Raw genomic sequence first — 21,913 nt, 5'->3', positions numbered from 1 at the left:
TTTTCAATCCATAACTGTAAATTCATGCCGCGTATCGTACTTGATTTGATAAAAAAAAAAAAAAGAGGTTGATTCATGATGACTTTCAATATTCAAGGTTTATATTAAAGCTAAACTATTTCAGCGATGTTTTAAAGAGATGATTTTATAAAGAATTAATTCCACCGATCTTTCATATACATTATTAAATTCCGAGCGTTCTAGAAACATAGGAATGAAAAAGCGGCTGTTCTTGCCTAGGCACCAAAGGATAGACCAATGCGATTGCCGGAACGAAAAGGATGGAACCGTAAAAATTGAATCGGGAGAAAAACGTCTCATAAAGTATTGTTTTACTTTCGGTGCGTTTCCCGATAAAATCGCGGCCAACCCGTCGGCGAGTTGTTCTCGTTTGAAACCGAGAAGAAACTGATGGTCCGTAAAGAGCGCGAACGGTCCACCTCGGACCTCCCGATTATATCGGATGGTTAGTGCTCGCCCGAAGCGATGCCAAAGGGCTTCGGAAAGAGAGAAAGAGAGAGACAGAAAGAAAAAGGGAAAGAGTGAGCCCTATTGTTGTGCTTAATTTAGCGTTAAATTGTTTACATCTCATTAATCGCGCACGAGGGACAACAACGGTGGAATCCACTGCACCAACAAGACCGTCATGATCATCGATGCACGTTCCAAGGAGTTCACATTCCTCTTCTCGAATCATTCACGTCTAAATCGATCGGAAGAAACTTATCCTCCTTCTCATTTAAGAAATATAACTAAGAATTGAAATTTAATTTTTGTTATTCTAGTTTAGTTGCTGTTCTAGTGTATATTAAACTAAATTCTTCTTATTAGCCTCAATCCGAATTGTACCCTGTTTTCTTTTCCTCAAATTTATCTTTTCTTCGTGTTCATTGTCCTATTCACTTCTTCGTGTATATACATGAGTGTATATAATGTACAAATATACGCGAGTATCCAGTGTATTGAGCTCGGATTATTAAGTCGAAATGCGGATCAGTCATCCCTGCGGGAATTGGAACAGATCTCTCTTCCTATATGTTCCATTTCATGTCGATTTTGGGACGACTTTGATTCGATACTCGAAACAACCAAAGTCCAGTTGCTCCGACCGATTCGCCGAGTTTGCAACACGGTAGCGACGCAGTTAAGCCGCAGAAGTGATATCGGCTAGTTTCGATTGCCCATCGAGTATTGCATAGGCCGTTAAGGAGATAGTCGGATTTCTGCCGTGAATATTACGTTAATCTTCTTAGTATACGCGCGCGAGTGAAGTTGAATGAAATTTTTTACAAGAACGATATGGTGTTTTAAAGAACAGCAAAAGATATTAGAGAAAATCGCGAAAAAAAATAAATGTTTTCCTAATTCGAGTCGCGATCTCATAATATTAAAAAATATTTCAGCCAGTTATACGAAAATCGCACACGACCAGATCAAATTCCGGTTTTACAATTTTTTTACATACACGTTCAAGTACAAAACGTAAAATTTGATTAATATCGATAGGTCTAGTATGATACGTAATAAAGAGCGCGTACGACCATGCACGTCTTGATAAACACATATCATAAAATTAAAATACTTGGCAACAATTTATTTGCCGATATAAAGCGTAAAAATACCCGTTTACATCGGCGGTCATAAAATATTTTTAACGGCGTGGCTTTTCTGTCGCCGCTTTAGTAAGCTCGTAAGGGTTTACGGGCTATGATCATAGTATAATTTCATATAATGAGAACTCTGGTACTCGATCGTACGGGGGATACGGCAACTATCTACACGGAATCTCATACTATCGGCTTTCAATAAGGTTGATAAAGTCAACTATAGGGAGACGCGAAGAGCGAGAGTATCAAACGCCTATAAAGGAGATGCAACTCGCGAATAATTCACTCATTATCTGCACCATCTTCTCTCTACTTCAGCAATTTCCAGAAAACGTCGGGAGAATATACGTGTTTTAGTAAACACGGGTGTACCGCGAATCTGATTTCGTAGGATCCCATGCAATACTATTAATTACATGTTCCGCAGTTAATTAATAAATCATTAATTTTAATTTTTGTTAAATTCAAATAACGTCATATATAAAAAAAGCGCACATTACGCATTTAAAGAAAAATGATTATACATGGAATCCGATTGTACATTTTGCAAATTTTCAAGTATAGCAACTTTGAAAACCAATACCCAATTCATACATGCAATTAAAAAACTCACCCGTTAGATGGCTTCCGGTGAACTCGAAATCGTCATCTTGGTCCCAGTGCTTCAAACTCAAATTTGACAATGATGTTGCGTTGGCAAACTCCAAGTTTGCAAAATGCCAATCTAATATCTGCCGATCCTTGGATGATAAATAGACGTCGCTGTATTGAAGAAAAAAAATTTGTATCCGATTTGTGCAACACATGACTATAAGAATATATATATATATATTTACCTAGGAGGAGATGCTTCTAATTCTTGTAGTTTTGCTTCAATCTCTTTCTGCTGGTCTGATAACTGATCCCATTCCTAAAAAACAAAATAAACAAACACATGACATATGACATATGTTTTATTGATTATTCCACAAAAAATGTACATTATGTACTTTGCAAGCATTATGAAGATCACGTAGCTTAGATCGGAGTACAAATTCCTGCGTTATATCTCGAGTTTGTAATTTGCTCTCTGTCATTTCCTTGTATTGCTTATTCAATTCCATCAAACGATCCATAATAGAGATCATCTATAATATGATCATTATTCAATCAATTATATTAATAAAACTTTATATAAAATTGAAAATTATTTTATCAAACATAATAGTTCACTATATGTACCCTATGTTGATTGGTGATTAAACGTCCTTGCAATGAGAGTACAGAACGTAAATGTGCTACTTGGCGTTGCTTTACACCTTGCTCTTGTAAACGTATTACCCATTCTAACGCTTGTCCCAAGGATACTGGACGTGTATTACTACCTTGCCCTCCAGATCCTGCACTATTTACATAATTAAAGTCCAACTGATGCGAAAGGTAAGAAGTAGCTTCCAGTAGCCTATTAAATTCTCTTTCTACCATTTCATCCTTATCTTTAGGAACCTGAAAAAAATATAAAATATATTACACTAAAATTTTATGATGTAATAATGTATATTAGCAATGTAACATGGAGCAGTTTTGATCTTGAGCAATAACAATTGTTTCAAATTTAATAATATATATTAATAAAATCTCAATGTATATTTCATTATCTTAATAAAATATTTTGAATGTACCGTTTGGCCATCGCTTTCATATAATGGACATTTTTGTCGTATTTTATGAAGTTCCATATTAATTTGTTTACTAAGAGTCGTCACAGGATTTCCACCTAAACCTGTGACCACCATAGCTCCCAGATCCGCAATATAACTTGATTTGCGAAATGTCGCAATTCGCCCACCAACACGATCCTAAAACGCAAATTATAACAATTAGCAAGACAAAAATAAAAACTAAATAAGATAAATCAAAACAATCACTAAAAATTTACCCGAGCTTCTAACACCATTACTTCTAAACCAAACTGTTGCATTTGCTGAGCTGCTGCCAACCCAGCAATTCCAGCTCCTATTACGATAACTTTACCTAATTTTTTGGTTGGTAAGGGCTGTATACAAGAAACAGATTTTTCTGATAATAATATATACAAAATAATACATATGCAATATAATACAAAATAACATCATTGACATTAATTTTTTAAATTATATACAGTATTTCATAAATTACCTTCAGACGTTTAAAAACTCCAAAGTTTATGAAACCATGCCTCTCTAAAAAAGCATGAATCCTACGAGCGAGCACTGTATCGCTATTATAAGGTGATTCAATTTGTGGTAATGCATTTTCGATGATTAACTGCTGTTTTGGATTTTCCAGCCAAATTTGTAACTAAAATTCAGTCATATTAAAGAAGGAGCAATGAAATCGATTAGTTTAAATACTCACCAATCTATTCCTAATGTGTAAAAACACTTTTTGTGTTTGTGGTGGTCCACTAGAGATGTCCAAGAAACATGCAGCTTCAGTGGATGTCATTTTATCAAATGGAAGACGACTTTGAAAGGCAGCACCTTCCAATCCATTCAACAATTCCTTTACTAAATGTATAAATGCATGATTAATATCCTTATTAATACTTAGTTTTAAATAAATAATTTATAAAATACCATGTGGATCTTCATGATCGCTATCTTGATCATCTTCTTCCTTGACTTCTGTTTTTGAAGCAGAAGGCACAGGAGCAGGCACTGTAGATTCAGATTCTTTTTTTACTTCTATGGGTGCTTTCTTTTCAGGTGTTACAAGACCAGTTTTAGATTTTTCTGATGTATCCGAGGCATTTTCGTCTTCCATTTGATTATACTTTTCCTCCATTTCCCTGTACTCCACCTATGATTAAACATATTTTTTTTTATACCAGATACATTTGAATAAAATATATTACATGAAAAAACTCATACATATAAATATAAAATTATTTAAAAATATAACTAGTAACTGAACTAGTAAGAGATAACTGACAAGTTGCTAATCGATAATGCAGCAAATAAACCAACAATGTATTTTGCCATAAATGTATACGCAAGAGATACTCCCTTGTGACAAACAAAACAGAATTTATGAATAACTACAAAATATGCCAGATGAGACTTATTCTTGTTTATTACCGCATGAAAAGTAAAAGAAATCGAGCAGTTTATCACAATTTATCATTGGAATAAATATTATATCCACTTTCACCCATGTTTATTAATATTAATTTAGATCTTACCTATTCTTTATCTTTTTCTAATACTTAAAACTAAAAAAATATAAAAAGCAAATTAAATTAAGATTAAAGTTAATCTACATTGATAGAATGAAGAATGAACATTAACCACAAACATTGAAAATGAATGTGGTTACGCATGAATGAATCATAATGACTATAACGGAGAGAATGGGATGAAGAAAATACACACCTTTGCCCTTTTCCTGCGACTCATCTTGTTCTGGATATTTAAACGTTGGCAGATTATCGAATTCGGCTTGATCGACGATGCAAAACTCTCGCGAGTTTGTTTTGATGCTTCAAACAGCCGGCACGAGTAAATACAAGATGGGCATGTTGCGAATAATGCGCGAACACAGCGCCATTCGGAAGCCATCTATGTACCCAGGAGACGAACTCATGGATACATAGATGGGAATGTTACCTGGAAATAAGTAGATTACACGATAATTTCATTGAATCATAATATTAAATCATAATATTAAATTCATGGATTTATAGCCTGTGTTCAATGAACACAACGGTTGTACTATGATTGAATAATTCGTTAATATAATTGATCTAAATTTAAGGATCTAATAGTAAAAATCAATAATCATTGATCTCTCGTTGATCGTTTTATCTATTGAAATGCACTCCTTCGCGCTGTATAATTTTTGACTTGAGCGTTTTTGAATTTTATTTTATCATGCGTTAATAGCAGTGTTACACATATATATTAATATATAATTTTATTCACATTATTTTTATTATTTTATCATATTTATTATAAAATTTTATCATATTTATTACAATTTTATTATATTTTTTGTATATAATTTTTATAATAGAAAAATAAATAAAAAAAGTATTTAACATGGAATTAATAGCTTCTAGGAAAAAATATGAAGAAAAAAAGATAAAACAAGAGTGTTTCAGTAATACATTAAATTAAAATTTCTTCTTTTTCTTCTACCTTCCTATATAGGCCTTTAAGCCTGTTTTACCCCTTTCATATGCCTGTGGTGCGCATGTAGATGATGCACAAGCATATGGGACCTACTTTTTAATATCGTTTGAATTTAAGTCATCACACTCAAAATTGTCTGTTTCCTTCGATGAAACTAATATATTTTTATCAATCTCCAATTTCTTGTCAGATTTTATCAAAAGAAATTAAGCTCACTTGAGTTATCTTGGAATTTTAATTTTCTTCTTATTTTTTCTAATTTTTTTATTTGACTATTTGTAAATTCAGAAGTCGTATAAAGTGTCATATCATTTAATCGTGTGAATTTGTTATACAACAGATTTACTTTCACTGTTATAAGTGGAGTGCTCATCCGATTCGACAAGTTTGACGTAGTATCGGGAAATGGTATCGATGTATGGTATCGATGTATGTGATGTATGTATAATATATATGTATGTGATGTCGATGTATGTATATATGTATGTATTATTTTTTTCGTCTCCTTCTTATTAGAAGTTGATTTGCTTGAACTTTGTTTTATTGCTTTGTCGGTAATTTTCTCTCTAGCAATTATTTTTTTTTTAGATTTAGTGGACTTTGCAAAAAATGACTGATCTTGCCAATCTCTAGCCTGAAGTTCTTCCTTTGCAAATCGCAAATCACAATCTTTCACTATTCTATATACATCATATCCCAAAATTCGTGCAAATCTGTTATCGACAAGTTATCGATATATCATTGTTTTTACTAATACAATTGTAAGAAATAGACGACCATAAGCGATCATGAAAGAGATTCGGAATATAAATAGCTAATAGTGAGGTGTTGTCGCGATCATACAGACTAAGTATCTTGGTAAGCGAGGGATCCCGAATTCAAATTCAGTCGATCTCCGTTTATTTTTCCGAAATCTAATAAATATCTTTCAGTTCAGAAATGTGATATCCTTGTTACCTCAAAGAGAATACAGCCTATGTTACCTGATAGAGAGAATTCAATCGATTTGTGTGTCGTTCGAAATGAACGAAGTCGGAGTAAAAATAATCCAATGTCGATCGTTCAAAGGTGAACGAGTTCGGGAGCAGAAGTTCCAAATTTCGGATAAAAATTTCCGAACAAAGTTCAAGACAAAGTATAAATCTGTACAGGTTATCGGCATGTCGTTTTTACTAATGCAATGCAATTTTAGTGCAACTGTTTAATAGAAGATTGCATTAGTAAAAACGATATGCCGATAACCTGTACAGATTTGTACTTTGTCTTGAACTTTGTTCGGAAATTTTTATCCGAAACTTGGAGCTTCTGCTTTTCCTTAATTAACATTACTGCTTGATTAATTTGATATCGAATTTGATATCCTCTGTGGTATCATGTCGCGAATTTCGGATCACTTTTCGCAAAGTTTCTGAAGCTTATCTTTTTCATTATTTAACATACGCTTAAAATACTCGACACTGTATTCATCTTCTTTTTTTATTGTGTCAGAATTATCCGTAACAATATCTTGTATTTCAAGTTTATTGCTGGACGTGCCTGATTCTGAAATACGAGAAAGATTAGATAGAATTATTCTACTTATCTCTGCTGCTGCCTCTCTTAATATTATTATATTTTAATTTTTATATTATTTAAATGTCTCCTAAAATATATTAGATTTTTTGTATTATTTTTTTCTTCTATTATTAGCAAATGTATCAAGAATCAATATATGAACTAAAAATATATTTAACACAAAATAATAATAGACAATATTTTGTATTTGTAAGGCAAAATCTTTGGCGTCTAATAATCTATTTTTAATTTTTTAATTTATATATTAATATAAATTTAAGATAATTAATTAATGTTAATGTAACTATTAAGTCATGCGCTTATATGCAAGACAATATAAAAAGATTAATAGCGGAAATATAAATAATATTTTTAAACAATTTGCAATATTTTTATCCGCGACAATTACAACATATGTGATAAATATTCGAATATCAAAACGTGTTATTTTCATGATAATTGCTTATGAAATAAATATAATGAGGCAACCAATTGGCAATTGTGAAGGAAGAACAACAAACAACTTCGACATATTCAAATATTAATTTAATATGTTCTTTTTAGCGAATAAATTAAAAAAGAAAGATTATTAGACGTTAAAAAGGTTGTGCCTTCCCGAGTATTGTCTCTGTATTTTATTTCATTATGTAAAGAAAATTCTGATATACTAAATGGAATTTTCGTATTACTATTGTTCAATGTTGATCTTTCCATTGAATTTATTTGCTTTATTGGCGAAATATTTAAGATTTCTTATTCGCCTATCAATACTTTCAACATGATTGCCTCTATAGAATCAGAATCACAATTAACTGATTTTTTTAATGGTTACTAATATTTTCCGCTGATTTATCACATGCGAAAATATCATTTTTACTTGACGAATTGTCTTCTATTAATATTTCTTATATATTAAAATTATCTTAGGTAACCCAGCGGGAGGATTAAATTTATGATTAGGTGGAGCAAATGATTTCCGTTTTTTGATATCAGACTCGGTCCTTATTTTTTTTCCGGACAAAATCATAAATGTTTTTTTTTTTGTCGCAGATGTTGTCTTAACTAACAATCGTTTCTCATAGCTTTTGTAATTCTTTTTTTAATATTGGAACTTTTTTTATTTTATCCAGTTTTTTTCTTTTTCATAGACTCAAATGCAATGTTAGATATCAGGAAATTAAAAAAATGACGAACAATTCCAACTATAAAGAGAGGTTTTTTTCTGTGATTCCGCTTTTTTCTTTCTCTCTCGCTCCGCTTTTCAATTTAATAATTTTATTTTAGCTTCATCTGCAACATTAAATATGTTTTTGAAACGTCGAGATTTTTGTTCAGTCAAATAATTTTTATAAATATAATTTTTATAAATTATTTCGATAACAAATATACATATAATATTTACTATTTTAATATCTACTATAAACTATAAACTATTTTAATATCACTGTAAAATGAAAGATTCTACTTTTTATGAGACAAACGCTGCAGTATGATTGTTATTTTTTATTATATTATTTGTATCACGATTAAGTCTGGTAAAAAAACTTTTTATGTATACTTTATATAAACATATATAATTATATATAAAATATGGTGACACATAATTCTGAGAACAAATACAAGTGCTTCATTATCATAGGTCATTTATGTAGAGTGTCTGACACTCCGAATCAGACACTCTGTATAAATGAAGATTCCAAATACAACGAGACCTAATAATTGCATAATATTTTCATAATCTCAACTCATCATTCTGTGACACGCTGTGCGAAATATCTTCCTTCTGATTTTCTTCAAACTTTTGCATTTTGCGTTTCTTGCGTCTTTCTTGTTGTTCATGAGCAATGTTAACTTTAATTTTTCTATTATAAAAATTATATACAAAAAATATAATAAAATTTTGTAATTAATATGATAAAATAATAAAAATAATGTGAATATAATTATATATTAATATATATGCGTAACACTGCTAGCGCATGATAAAATAAAATTCAAAAACGCTCAAGTCATCAAAAATTAGCGCGAAAGAGTGCATTTCAAGACAAAACGATCAATGAGAGATCAATGATTATTGATCTTTACTATTAGATCCCTAAATTTAGATTAATTATATTAACGAATTATTCAATCATAGTACAACCGTTGTGTTCATTGAACACAGGCTATAAATCCATGAATTTAATGATAATTATATTATAATTCAATAAGAGATTTCCTATGATTTCCTATGGTTTTTATGATAATAGATGATTTTTTTATAAGTCTTAAATCTTAAAATTTAAGCCTAAAAAATTACTAATCATAATCAATCATTTGCCTCACATTCGACTATGATTAATCAATTTCTTACAAAATTATTTTATGTGATATATCACAAAAGTTTTTGAAAACGAAGATTCGTTGTAGAATGGTGAAAACTTTGTCTCCAGAAATTCTCTATCGTGTATCCAATCAACTATTTGATGCAATAACTTTCTTTTTTTAATAACTTTTCCTTTAATGTGTTGTTAATAAATTGTACAAATTCTGTGACGTGCACTGTAAGTCGCGATTGCAGGATTTGCGTTATTATTTCTTATTTTTATAAGTTTTAGAATACTTTTTTGTTTATCTTTAAAATAATTCTTAACTCTAAATTTACTTTAATTTCTTGAAATTTTAATAAGAAAAGATTATTCCTTTTATATTTTAATTAAATAGCCGGTAAAAATTTTTTATTATATTAAGGATATATATAAATATATATAAATCTATATGAATATATAAATATATATAATTATATATGAAATATGTATGATCATATATAAAAAATAATAAATAGGATAATTTTTGTATTATTTCTTTTATAAAAAATTAAATTAGAAAATATGAAAAAACATTGTCCACATAATCATACATATTTATGATTTTTATATATATATATATCTTTATATATATATATATATATATATATATATATATATTGCGCGCGCGCGCGCAATTATATATAAACTTTTTTCATTTTTTCAAACTTAACTTTTGATAAAAAAAACAATGCGAAAATTATCTTTTCAATCATTTTTCTTGTATTTTCATTATTACTATTACTTTTCTTACACTAAACTGGAATTTTACAGAAGAAAAAATTAATATGAACATATATGAATGCATTTCGTATTTAACTATATACGTTTATTATATTTATATATATTTATATATTTTTTTTATATAAAAAATTTTTACTGGTTAGTGTAAAATAATTGCGAATAAATTAATTACCTTTTAAAATTTATTTCATATGTTTGTTTATCTTTTTTTATACTTTTTTAGTTATTTTATATAATATATGACGTTAATATTATGTTTTCTAAAAATATATGCTAATATAATATTTCCTAAAAATCATATCATTGATTATAATTGTGCCCGCAACTCAGATTCACACCGAGAAAGCATTTAGCATTCCTGATCGTGGTAAAAGTGAGCGAGCAGAGCGAGAAGGAAGGATGACATTCTCTTTTTCGTTCCACGCATCAAACTTATTGTTAGTCGAGCGCGCATACGGATAGACGGAGCGTCTCTGTGTGCGTAAATGGAGGAGGAAAAATCGCCAGCGTGCTCGGGCTCGACTTTGCATCACTGTCGGGAAGGAGTTATATTTTTAATATTTATGTAATTCTTTAATAATTTCTTCTAATGTTTTTTTTTCGTAATAAATAAAATATTTATTTATTTAAAATAAAATAAAACATGTTTGTAATTTTTTAATACTTTATCATAAAGTATTAAAAAATTACAAACATGTTTTATAAAGTATATCCTCGTTTAATTTTAATTAAGTTAATCAGTTGTAATTAAGTGTGCGTGTACATGTGCATGTACATATGCGTGTGCGTGCGTGCGTGCATTACTAAATAAAAAAAAAAACAGGTTTCCTTCTATATAATAAAAAATTTTTCATATAAGTACATATGTAAATAATATATTTATATATAATATATAATCATATACGAAATTTGTAGATACATGTTCATATAGTTTTTCTTTGTAAAGTTTCTGTTTGGTATAAAAAAAATAATAATAATAATGGGAAGATATAAGAAACAATTAAAAGAATAATTTTCGCATAATTTTTTCTTCTGACAGAAAGTTTAGGTTTGAAAAATTGAAAAAAATTGCCTATATATAATCATATATATACTTTTAGTCATAAATATATCTGATTATATATAGGATTTTTTTCTTCAAAGTTAACTTAACTTCCTGTACAAGAAAAAAAATGCGAAAATTATTCTTTTAATTATTTTTCATCTTCTCATTACTATTATATTATTTTTTTTATATCAAACAGAAATTTTACAAAAAAAAGAATAATATGAACTAATATGAACTAATCCCAGCAAGAAATATTAATGAAATCTACATCGAATCGATGATCTTTTTTTATTATAAACTAAAGTATTGATTAACATTGACAAAAATATATACATTTATCAATGTATTAATTTTTTATACATTCATATGCATGTAACATGTAAAAAAGGAGATTTTATCCGAATAAAAAAATTGTTCGTATAGAAACATATATAAAAATTTCATATATAAATATATATTATATATGAAATTTGTCCATATCTCAGCGAGAAAAGATAATGAATGAAATAATCTCCTTTTTCATATGTACATGCCCTAACAGCATGCGACATACTGCGAATCATCTCATTTTCATACTGCTTGTACTGTGATTATCTGTAACGTATTAAGATTCACGCTAGAACATCACTCACAGAACATCACTCATTCAGTTTTCTTTCGTGCGTGTATATTCTCAAGTTATATTCAGAGGTACGAAAAAGATACGTACGCCTTTCTATCGCGCGCGTATATTCTATAGACGTAACATTTGTTATATTATCGTCATAAATGTCTCGTCATTTAATCGTTATTTTTAAGCCATTTTTAATAAATAAATAATGAAATAACATTATTAATTACTATTTTTCTTTATTAATTAACTATAATATATAAATAAGAAAAATATTTCGCATATTTAATACAATTATTAATAAATTTATAACAAGTAAATAAAATATATATAACAATTTATAAACAATTTTCATAAGAAAAATGATTCTCATTAAACATAATATAACGGCTTTATATATGTAATAAATTATTTACAAGAATTACATATATTTACAATCGAGATTTTAAAATTGAGACTGTTTATACGACAATATAGTAACATTAACCATCTATCATATTTTATGCCAAAATTCTGTATTCACTTATCACTATAAAATTACCTTTTTAAAAAGGTAAAAAAAGAATGTTAAGTATAATATCTTACTTAAACCTAAATATTATATCACAATCTTACTAATTCAAATAGTATTTAATGAATAACTTTAATATGTATATCATCTATATAAAGGATTTGATATCAAAAAAGTGGCGCCAAGTTATAGTCCCATTACCTCGAAAGTTAAATGTAGAATTGCTTTTAAAAAATGTAAATTAATCAATGATTCGTATCTTTGTATTCTCATTGAAGGCTTCTTATTCTAAAACCCAAGTGATAATAGATTTAATTCTTTTTCAAAATTATGATATCATGAAATTGTGATTAATCTAATTTAACTTAAATGATATGTATCTAACATAAGTGGTAGTAGCTTTTATTTTATCTCAATATATGTATACATAATATTCCGGCATATCCTTCTATAAAAAATTTTTAAATACATGTATATTTGAATCAAATGGAAAATTTAATTACAAAGAATTAAAGAGGTAATAGTACAAAATAAAAAAAATTTAATTTAAATAAAAAAATTTTTATGTAAAAAAATTTGGATAAAAAAAATAAAACTAAAGTATTAATATATATAATAATAACATTAAAGTAATAAGAATACAATTTCTATATAAGAATACAGTTGCAGATAATTTGGATCCCAAGTTGAATGGATGGTCGTTTGGTTCGAGAAATGCGATGGTACCAAGATAAAAGATGTTTCATCATTTTCTTTCATCATTTTCTTTCATCATTTTCCTTTTTTTTTTAATTTTTTCATTTTTTTCACTTATTTTCCGTAAGGGACGTCATGTATATTATAGATTTTCAGTACTAGTAATCAATATCGGAATGCAACCATACTTTTCTGTTTTCATTCTTCCTAATACTGTCATCATTCGCTGCGAATATTCGCGACGAAATTTCATGGAAGGTGTTATCCCAGACATCCCATGCAGAATGGAGGAATGTACTTAGAACGTACTTAGTTGATCACAGTACGTATGAGAATATTCTGAGATAATCGCAATATACTCATTGCGATCTTCTCAGAACATACTCAGAACGTACACGTGCTGTTAGGATTGTATATATATCACTTCCAAAATGTGAAACCATTTATACTAAGGCGGGATCTACAGTGCAGTCATAATGTCGTTACGATTTTACGACCGACTAATCAGAGAAGAAAATATATGATTTTTCTTCTCTCCCCTAGACCTTTATATTTATCAGGAGACATGATCTTCTCAGAACATACTCAGAACGTACGCATGCTGTTAAGGTGGGGAATATATAAAAAATTAATATATCGATGAATGTATATATTTATGTCAATGTTAATCAACTTTAGTCTATAATAAAAGAAAAATTACATGAATATATATATATATATATGTATGTGTGTGTGTGTGTGTGTGTGTGTGTGTGTGTGTGTGTGTGTGTGTGTGTGTGTGTGTGTGTGTGTATAATTATATATACATTCTCATCTACAATTTGTCGATGTAGCCACATCTATTTCAGGAGACATGATTTTATCGGCAGTGTCGCAAAGTAGATATGACTTGTAGTTCCACGGCTCAATTATAGACGTTGGTGGCGGTAGTACAACGAGTTCGACTAAGTCAAGAAAAAGGCCGGCGTGGCCTCTCAGGTTCCTCCCTGAATAAACTGAGAAGGATACGAGCTATATCGGTAATTGCAACTACATGTTGTAATTAGAAACATTGGTGCTAAGTCCCGTGCAGAATGGAGGAAATATTAGGAACAGTAATAAATATTAAATTTTAGAAATAAAAATTCAAACTAAAAATTAAGCGCACAATAAATACTGTTTGAGATTGTAAATGCACGCATTAATTAATGCTTTATGTCGAGATTGAACAACCTTAGAGTCAAGATCGTATTATTAGATTTGGGCAGCGCAATCTTTACGCGCTTTGTAAGTCTCGCGCTATACTATCATATTTCGCGCTTTATGAATTCGAATTAGCGCGCGTTATCATGCGCATCAACGGTCTCATAACTATCAAGAGACACGGTAGTGTCTCGGGTGTCAAGTGAACCGAGAACACTGTCGTGTGACTTTATGCGAATCTGTCAGTATTACACAAGAGTACGCGTGCTGGCACCGAATCGCGTCGGCTAATTCAAAGTGGAGAAACCAATTAGCGCTTGACTTCACGAGACCGATAAATAATAACAAACTATTATTTTAACAATTTTAATGGGACAATAAATTCTGGATTGTTCTTTTCACCATAACAACGAAAATTGTGTAAAAAAAAACAACAATCTAGAATATTGTCGGTATAAAAGGAGTGGCAGTCCACCGGTACTGTTTGAGTTACACAGTGAGTTGATGTTCGTGTAGGCGTTATCCATACTCTAAAGTAGCTTGCTCGAAAAAAGGTATTTCATTTCGCTGGAAAATTACTCGAAGTTGCTTGCTTCATTTCGTTGTAGTCACCCCGTCGCTTGCGGTAGACAATCGTCACGATCGCCTCACACGTGCGATTTCTTGTGTTGCTGTGCTTTATTTACTTGTTAAATGCGGATTGTGATAAAATAAAATAAGAGCCTTATACTTACTTGTGTATCCATTACGCAAGTATCCATTATTAATTCCAAATTTTCATTTTCAAAATTTAACATTTATTTCTCTTTCTAATATTTCTTCCATTGTGCTCAGGGCCTTAAAGATCTTCAAAAAGCTGGTATTTAAGTAGCAAGCAAGGTAATATTAAATAATGTTTTAATATCATTAAAACGTTATTTGATATCATTTTGTTTCTTGAGTAAGAGCCTATCCAGACAAATTTGCGTTTTATATATATATACGCATAGCAAAATCGACCATTTGTGTGTTTAATACACAGGGTGAATCAGAATGAATGAATGAATCAACTTTTGACTCTGAGATAAATTACCGACTGCACATCTAATCGATTTAATGGCACATAGATGTCAATTGCATGCGAACTGCTGAGCGGGAAATACAAGCATGTCCAAAAGTAGATTATAATTATGTTGAACTGCGAAATTCTATTGTATTAGATGCATGACTAATGTATTTCATTCTTCATTATAATATGAATTGCTATCAATTATTATTTCGTACAAGATTGATTTCTATGATGCCAATATGTCATGTTTTTTTGAATATGTTAATTATTTAAACATGTTAATTCTGAAAGATAAGAAATAGATAAGATAAGAAACTTTTTTTATTTTTTTTAAATTAATTTTTTACACTTATTGAACAATTTTTTGTTTGTAAACTCGACAATTTTTTTCATATTTGTTCAAAATTGTCTTAAGGTGCTTTTTCATGCCGACATTAAAATAAATCACGTGATCAAAAGTGACCATTCAAATCTATTTTGCATAAATTTTGATTAAGTGACCTATTTTGCTAAAAAATAAATGTCAACATGAAGAGGCACCTTTATCAGCAAATGTGAGCGTATCCAGCTTTTTGGTTATTATTAAAGAAAAGGATTTTTAGATTTTTTTCTCTATTTGTAATTTTATATTATATTTTCAACATTTCAGAAATATTTACACTTGCCGCGATATCTGAAGTAAAAATTTGCATTCGCTACCAACAATGTCTGAAATAATTATACGAAAAGCCAGACGTGAGGATTGTCAGGCTATCATAACGCTTATACAGGTACTTTTTTGAGGAAAAATGAAATTATATAACAATATAAGAAATTATTTTTTGTAGGAATTGGCAGATTATGAGAAGATGCCTGATGGACCGCAAATTGATCACAAGAGTAAGACACATTGTATATTATGCCACAAATCTCTAAGATAATGTATATGTGCATGAAAGAACGAATGTTTAGCTTTAGAAAGAGATGGTTTCGGTGAACAACCATTATATTTCTGTAACGTGGCAACGAGCGATGAGAAGATCATAGGCTATGCTATTTTTTATTACGTTTATTCCACGTGGTATGGAAAGTCTATGTATTTGGAGGATCTCTATGTGAAACCAGATTTTCGAAGAAAACATGTTGGCACGAAGCTTCTGAGAGCTGTCGCAAAAGTACGTTTAATTAAAATCATATGTGTGATGTATGTTTGATTATAAAACTTTTATAGGACGCAATTGAGAGCGATTGTAACAAAATGGACTTTGTTGTATTAAATTGGAACCCAGCGCAAGAGTTTTACAAGAGGCATGGTGCCTGTGATCTAACGGTCGAGGAACGGTGGCATTATTATCGCTTCAACGAAGCAAATTTAAAAAAGTTGATATCTGATTCATGAAAATGAAAAATCAAAATGTATTAATTAATGATAATCACTTTATATACATACGTGTATATAACGTATCTAAACATATTTCAGACTTAATAAAAGTTTAATAAAGAATTTTGTTAACTTCTCAATCGATATTAAATAATATGATATATAAACATTTTCTTAATTTTTTAGATGACGTTCAATTCCGGAATGTATCACGCGTGAATGAATGATTTTTCTAATCAACTCTCTTTAAATTTGACTTGTCTCATTTAGGTTATAGAACATGTATGTATGTCATCCGTACGTCTCCAAATGCATAAATATTTTGCTTATTTATATTAAATTCTATACTCTTTTCAACACTTCCCCTTTTTCTCCGTCTGATTATTTTATTTTAAGAGCAATTGGTATATAAATTTAATGAAAATACAAAGGATCCACAAAAGACCCGTAAAACCACTACCTAAAGGTATCTTTTTATGCATTGCTCATTTCATTTCTAGCCTCAAAATAGGTCATGTGATCAAAAGTGACCATTCAAATTTCATTATTCTACATCAACTTTTATCACGTGACCTATTTTGATGCTAAAAGTGAGCGATGAGCGATGCATGAAAAGGTACTTTAATGGATTTGCACAGTGAATGATTACAACGGCTACCGAATTCCTAAAAGTGAAGTACAAACTTCCAGCTTCGTGCATTATCGAGTACTGGTGCACAGCTGAGCTTAGAGTAAACAAAGGCAATGATGCCACATGTATGATATATTGTTTTGCGTGATTTACTTATTATGTTCTCTTATAAATGTGTATGAAAAATGTTTAACTCATGATTTTTTTATTTAACTGATGATTTTAATTCGTAGTTTTTATGCCAATACAAAACAATTAGATAATGTACGAAATGTAAGGGCTTGCTTGTTTTTCATAAAATTATATTTATTTTATTATGATTATGTACATTACAGATATTAAATAAATTGCTAGTTATCACAAGTTATTATCGAAAAGTACCTCACAGAGAATTTTTCTATTGGTTAACCATAATATTCAACAGGTAGGTTTATTGTTATATTGATTGTGATATTTTACTTGTTTACACATAACTTTTAAAATAATAATTATTTTAAGGGTTGACTACGAAAGAATTCAGTCAGTTGGTCCAGATCGTGCCTGTGCTGAATGGCTTTTGAAAAATGGTGCCAGTGTCAGATGGAAAGGTTTTTCTGAACACTTGAAAGATTATAATAAATTACCACCAGAAGAAAATCGTTGTTACATTCAAGCAGTAGATGCTACAGATTCTGGTATAACACACATTGGATTTCCACATTTTGGTTAGTATTATATTGTATTGTGATAACTTGTAGTGTTATTTGATAACAAAAAATCTAGCTTTATAACTAAATTATATATTTGCAGTCTTCTTAAAATAAAACAGAAATATTTGAATTTTGAAAGAAAGAAATAAAATTTTGTACAGTTCAGCACAGTGATAAGAAAAGATATTTCAGTAAAGAATCGTTGATAATAGCAATATATTTGAAACAATATAAATTGAAATTAGATATTCAAGATTTTTATTCAAAGATAATTAAATGTATATTAGTTCAATAACATAAAGATAATTGCAAATTGTTTTTAATATAAAATTTAATTGCAAACATTTTTATGTATTGTATCGTCAAGCTATTGACAAGCTATTGACGATATATAAATTACAAAAGATATCGATACTTACAAAAATTTAGTTGGTTGCAGGTACATTGATGAAATAAAACTAGTACGTTGTTTTTATTTATACAACAATGCCTTACCATTATTAGCAGCAGTAAAGGATACTCTGGTTACTCTTGAAATCAAGGATTGTAAGAGTATAACTGATCAGGGAGTGCGCAGTTTGAAAAACCTCAAGTAAGCATTTACTATATCTATTATTTTTTGTTCACCAAAATAAAAATTAAATAACTCAGTAATTGACTTTTATTTTTTTTATTTTATAGAAATTTAAAGACTCTAAAATTGGGTGGCATGCCATATCTGGAGGATAAAGCTTCGCTTAAGAAAGAGCTTGCAGAAGCTTTACCAAATTGTTCAATTGAATTAAAATAAGTTGCATTAAAAGACATTGATATTAATAATACTTGTATGTAATAAATGTCTAAATTTTCCTATTGTTAATTTAATATATATTTCATATATAAAATATTACTAAGACATGTACTTATAAAATAATATATAAAACAATCAAAACATTAGAAATTGTTTTTTGCTTTTAGGAATACCCTCTCATGGATATTTATTATTTTATTTCAGTTACATTACGTATCACTTTCTGAATTGGCGATTCTCTTACATTTGCAACTGCATTTTCTCAAACTGCTCCTCACTTTTCAAATTATTACCTTTAACAATGCCGCAAGAAATGAATGTTTTATGTTGTTATTCTTGTAAAATGTATCAAGTAAGTTCTACATGGATATTCTTAAATAATGCTTCTTGTTTTATTTCTTTCTTTTTATTTCTATTTTTGTAGGTACATATAGTGAAAAAAGCACGCAAATGGAAGTGTAAGTTGTGTAATGCAAAACAATCTGTACAGCAGGTATTTATTTAAAGATTTATTTAAAGATAATAAAACAACATACTATAATTCTTAAATATCTTGATTACACATCATGTTTTAGATATATTTTCAAGGATCCGGTCAAGATTGTCGTCTTCATGTCCAACATTTGAATTATTTAAAGGCAAATAACACACCACTTTCTTTCTTTCCTGAGCAAAACGATGGTAGCAATACAACCATTACTGAAGAATCAAATATTAATGAAAGTGTAGAAAATTATTGGTCGAAATATCTGGATTTGCCAAAAAAAGAAAGTCAGTCTGTTGAAGAGGATTTGTCTTCTAATAATACTTATGAAACCGAAGATATGATAACAAATGAAAAATCCTTGTGTAATCTCGTAAATAATGATTCAGATAACTTTGATAATATTGTAGATTGTTGTTTTGAAAAAGAAGATATTACTGATGAGACTGAGAAGTTAAGTTCTATGAATTTTAATTATAATCCTACTGTCGAAGATAAATGCAATTTGCAAGATAACAGTGAATCAAATGAAGATGATAATAATATTAATATTTTTGAAACTTACAGTGAATTAGATGAGCCTCTTGATATTTAATTTTCTTGAATAAATGTTGAGATTTCCTAAATGAATAAGTCATATATTTCATATATTTTGTAAATGAATAAGAACAAACGCAAGAATTTATATTGTAATAAATTTATAAATTAATCATTTTTCTGAAAACTAACATTTTATTACAGAATTTAATACATAAAAATTCAAGAAAATATATGTCAAATTATTTTTTTCGTAAATTTCAATATTCTACAAATTTTAATTAAATGCATAAATTATTTACCTATTTTTCATTGTCTATATACATACACATGTGTTTCTGTGGTAACTAAATAATATTTCTTAATTTAATGTTTTCTATATAAGGAAAATAATACCGCAGAGACAAAATATTTTTCTTCTAAATTCTAGACTTAAATACATTATTTCCTTTTGTTATATTTCTTTTTTGTTTGAAATGTGTGAATAGTACTTTAGCATAATACAAACTTCTTTAGGAAAGATAGAGTGCTGGTAAAAGATTAAAATATTGTTGCCACATAAAATTTTAAATTCTTATGCAGTCTCGCTATATCTTATTAAACTAAATTCTTAAACAATTACAATATCAGTAAAGAAATTCGTGCAACATATAGCTAAAGTATAAATAATTTAAACAATTATGCGGCAATACAAAGACTGTATATGTCAAGAGATTTGTGCACGTACATGCATATATTTCCTTTTTTTTATTAGTTATTATTTATATTAATATATATAGCTACATCCCAGCATTCTATTTTTCCTTAACATATAAATTATTATTCTGCTATACTAAAACAGCTGTGTTAAAACAATATGGTGGCAAATATCTTACTAAAATTAAAAAAGTTAAAGTTCTAAACAAAAACTTTACGATTATAATATTTATAGTTTCGAATAATCTTAAAAATTTAATTTAGCTTAGATTATTCATTTTCACTTTAGAATTAATATCAAGAATACAAAGAATATCGATGCTTATAAACATTTTGGCAGTGCATTATATAAGAACATGTATGTATACTTTGTCATATAAAGATAGTAGGAGAGGCTAAATAAAATGGCAGCATTTGAGAAACATTTCTGATTGTTACATAATATACTTTGCAGAAAGATTACAACTGGGGAGAGTTATTCTTTTCGTAAGGGAAGATCAAGTTATTCTTTTCGTTGTGCATTCAGTCTTCTATTACACAGCTGATTTCAGTAATATTCTGATAAATTTTTCTTGTAATAAAATTTTCAGCAAAAATGTATATTACATTATATCGTTAACAGTAAGGAAATTAATATTATCGAATTAATTTATTATTTTTTTAAACAAATATAGTCATGACATTGACATTGTCAAAAATCTTAAAATGTAAATGTACAATTTGTTTACATAATATTTTAGTTTCTTCATTAAACATTTTTTTCCGATAAGCAAATAAATTATACTAAAAATCATCTACAAAATAGAACAAAATCACCTAATTACATCTTTAATTATATAGTTCTAATTATATAAAACTTATTTTATATTTATAGGTGTGCTCCACACACAGTACACATGATTCTTATAGTTAATTCCGATAATAAAATTGTAAAATGTTGAAAACATGCACAATGTGAAGGATGAAGATTTAATTAAAATCAAGTTATTAATTTAAATATTAATTAATATAAGCTCGGTTTCTTCGTTATTTATTACTAAATAAATTAGATTACTAAATGCATTGCAAAATCAATATACCTAAGTCAATTTATCACGCGATTGTTGAAGCGTAAAAAATGATCAGTATTGATGTCTAGAACTATGACGTCGGGAGTTTATTGTATCTTGATGATGTCGCCAACTGCTTTGCCAGCTTCTACTGCGTCTATTCCAACTAAAATAAAATAAT

The 21,913-nt window shown here is 28.8% G+C and overlaps 5 protein-coding genes across 11 annotated transcripts in view; 3 read left to right on the top strand and 2 right to left on the bottom strand.

The window, feature by feature from the left end:
- The window catches only part of Su(var)3-3 (lysine-specific histone demethylase Su(var)3-3), a 100,133-nt gene extending 94,976 nt beyond the window's left edge, over positions 1-5,157 (bottom strand). The window contains exons 1-10 of the mRNA XM_011648918.3: positions 5,000-5,157; positions 4,205-4,427; positions 3,984-4,135; positions 3,765-3,926; positions 3,526-3,642; positions 3,269-3,445; positions 2,829-3,092; positions 2,597-2,734; positions 2,444-2,517; positions 2,221-2,369 (exon numbers count right to left, since the gene is read on the bottom strand). Of these exons, the coding sequence (XP_011647220.2) occupies positions 2,221-2,369; positions 2,444-2,517; positions 2,597-2,734; positions 2,829-3,092; positions 3,269-3,445; positions 3,526-3,642; positions 3,765-3,926; positions 3,984-4,135; positions 4,205-4,427; positions 5,000-5,023 (1,480 nt within the window). The 5' untranslated portion in view covers positions 5,024-5,157. The remainder of the gene's footprint in view (positions 1-2,220; positions 2,370-2,443; positions 2,518-2,596; positions 2,735-2,828; positions 3,093-3,268; positions 3,446-3,525; positions 3,643-3,764; positions 3,927-3,983; positions 4,136-4,204; positions 4,428-4,999) is intronic.
- A 9,137-nt stretch (positions 5,158-14,294) lies between these two features.
- Positions 14,295-16,979, top strand: LOC105433552 (thialysine N-epsilon-acetyltransferase). 5 transcript variants are annotated; one of them, XM_011648927.3, is made up of 5 exons: positions 14,295-14,360; positions 16,146-16,266; positions 16,324-16,375; positions 16,448-16,650; positions 16,707-16,979. In XM_011648927.3, the coding sequence occupies exons 2-5, from the start codon at positions 16,201-16,203 to the stop codon at positions 16,872-16,874; spliced, it is 489 nt and encodes a 162-aa protein (XP_011647229.2). In that variant the 5' UTR covers positions 14,295-14,360; positions 16,146-16,200; the 3' UTR covers positions 16,875-16,979. The 5 variants fall into 5 exon arrangements, with proteins under 5 accessions (XP_011647229.2, XP_011647225.2, XP_011647226.2 ...); XM_011648923.3 differs by lacking the exon at positions 14,295-14,360 and adding an exon at positions 14,447-15,002; XM_011648924.3 differs by lacking the exon at positions 14,295-14,360 and adding an exon at positions 14,448-14,944.
- A 367-nt stretch (positions 16,980-17,346) lies between these two features.
- LOC105433550 (ATP synthase subunit s, mitochondrial) lies at positions 17,347-19,116 on the top strand. 2 transcript variants are annotated; one of them, XM_089078382.1, is made up of 5 exons: positions 17,347-17,760; positions 17,823-17,911; positions 17,986-18,191; positions 18,606-18,768; positions 18,858-19,116. In XM_089078382.1, the coding sequence occupies exons 1-5, from the start codon at positions 17,704-17,706 to the stop codon at positions 18,964-18,966; spliced, it is 624 nt and encodes a 207-aa protein (XP_088934508.1). In that variant the 5' UTR covers positions 17,347-17,703; the 3' UTR covers positions 18,967-19,116. The 2 variants fall into 2 exon arrangements, with proteins under 2 accessions (XP_088934508.1, XP_088934509.1); XM_089078383.1 differs by having other exon boundaries at positions 17,347-17,612; positions 18,858-18,998.
- A 70-nt stretch (positions 19,117-19,186) lies between these two features.
- LOC105433549 (uncharacterized) lies at positions 19,187-21,107 on the top strand. Its single transcript, XM_011648919.2, has 3 exons — positions 19,187-19,318; positions 19,391-19,459; positions 19,542-21,107. The coding sequence occupies exons 1-3, from the start codon at positions 19,268-19,270 to the stop codon at positions 20,043-20,045; spliced, it is 624 nt and encodes a 207-aa protein (XP_011647221.2). The 5' UTR covers positions 19,187-19,267; the 3' UTR covers positions 20,046-21,107.
- The window catches only part of Sulf1 (Extracellular sulfatase Sulf1), a 106,064-nt gene continuing 104,313 nt past the window's right edge, over positions 20,163-21,913 (bottom strand). For both annotated transcript variants that reach the window (XM_089078380.1, XM_089078381.1), the window contains exon 17: positions 20,163-21,898. In XM_089078380.1, the coding sequence (XP_088934506.1) occupies positions 21,805-21,898 (94 nt within the window). In that variant the 3' untranslated portion in view covers positions 20,163-21,804. The remainder of the gene's footprint in view (positions 21,899-21,913) is intronic.

This window comes from Pogonomyrmex barbatus, unplaced genomic scaffold (assembly GCF_055798465.1).
Source record: "Pogonomyrmex barbatus isolate J1 unplaced genomic scaffold, ASM5579846v1 scaffold22, whole genome shotgun sequence".
Classification (NCBI taxonomy): Eukaryota; Metazoa; Arthropoda; class Insecta; order Hymenoptera; family Formicidae; genus Pogonomyrmex; species Pogonomyrmex barbatus.
Note: the sequence above shows the minus strand (reverse complement) of the source record. Positions and strands in the feature narration are given on the sequence as shown.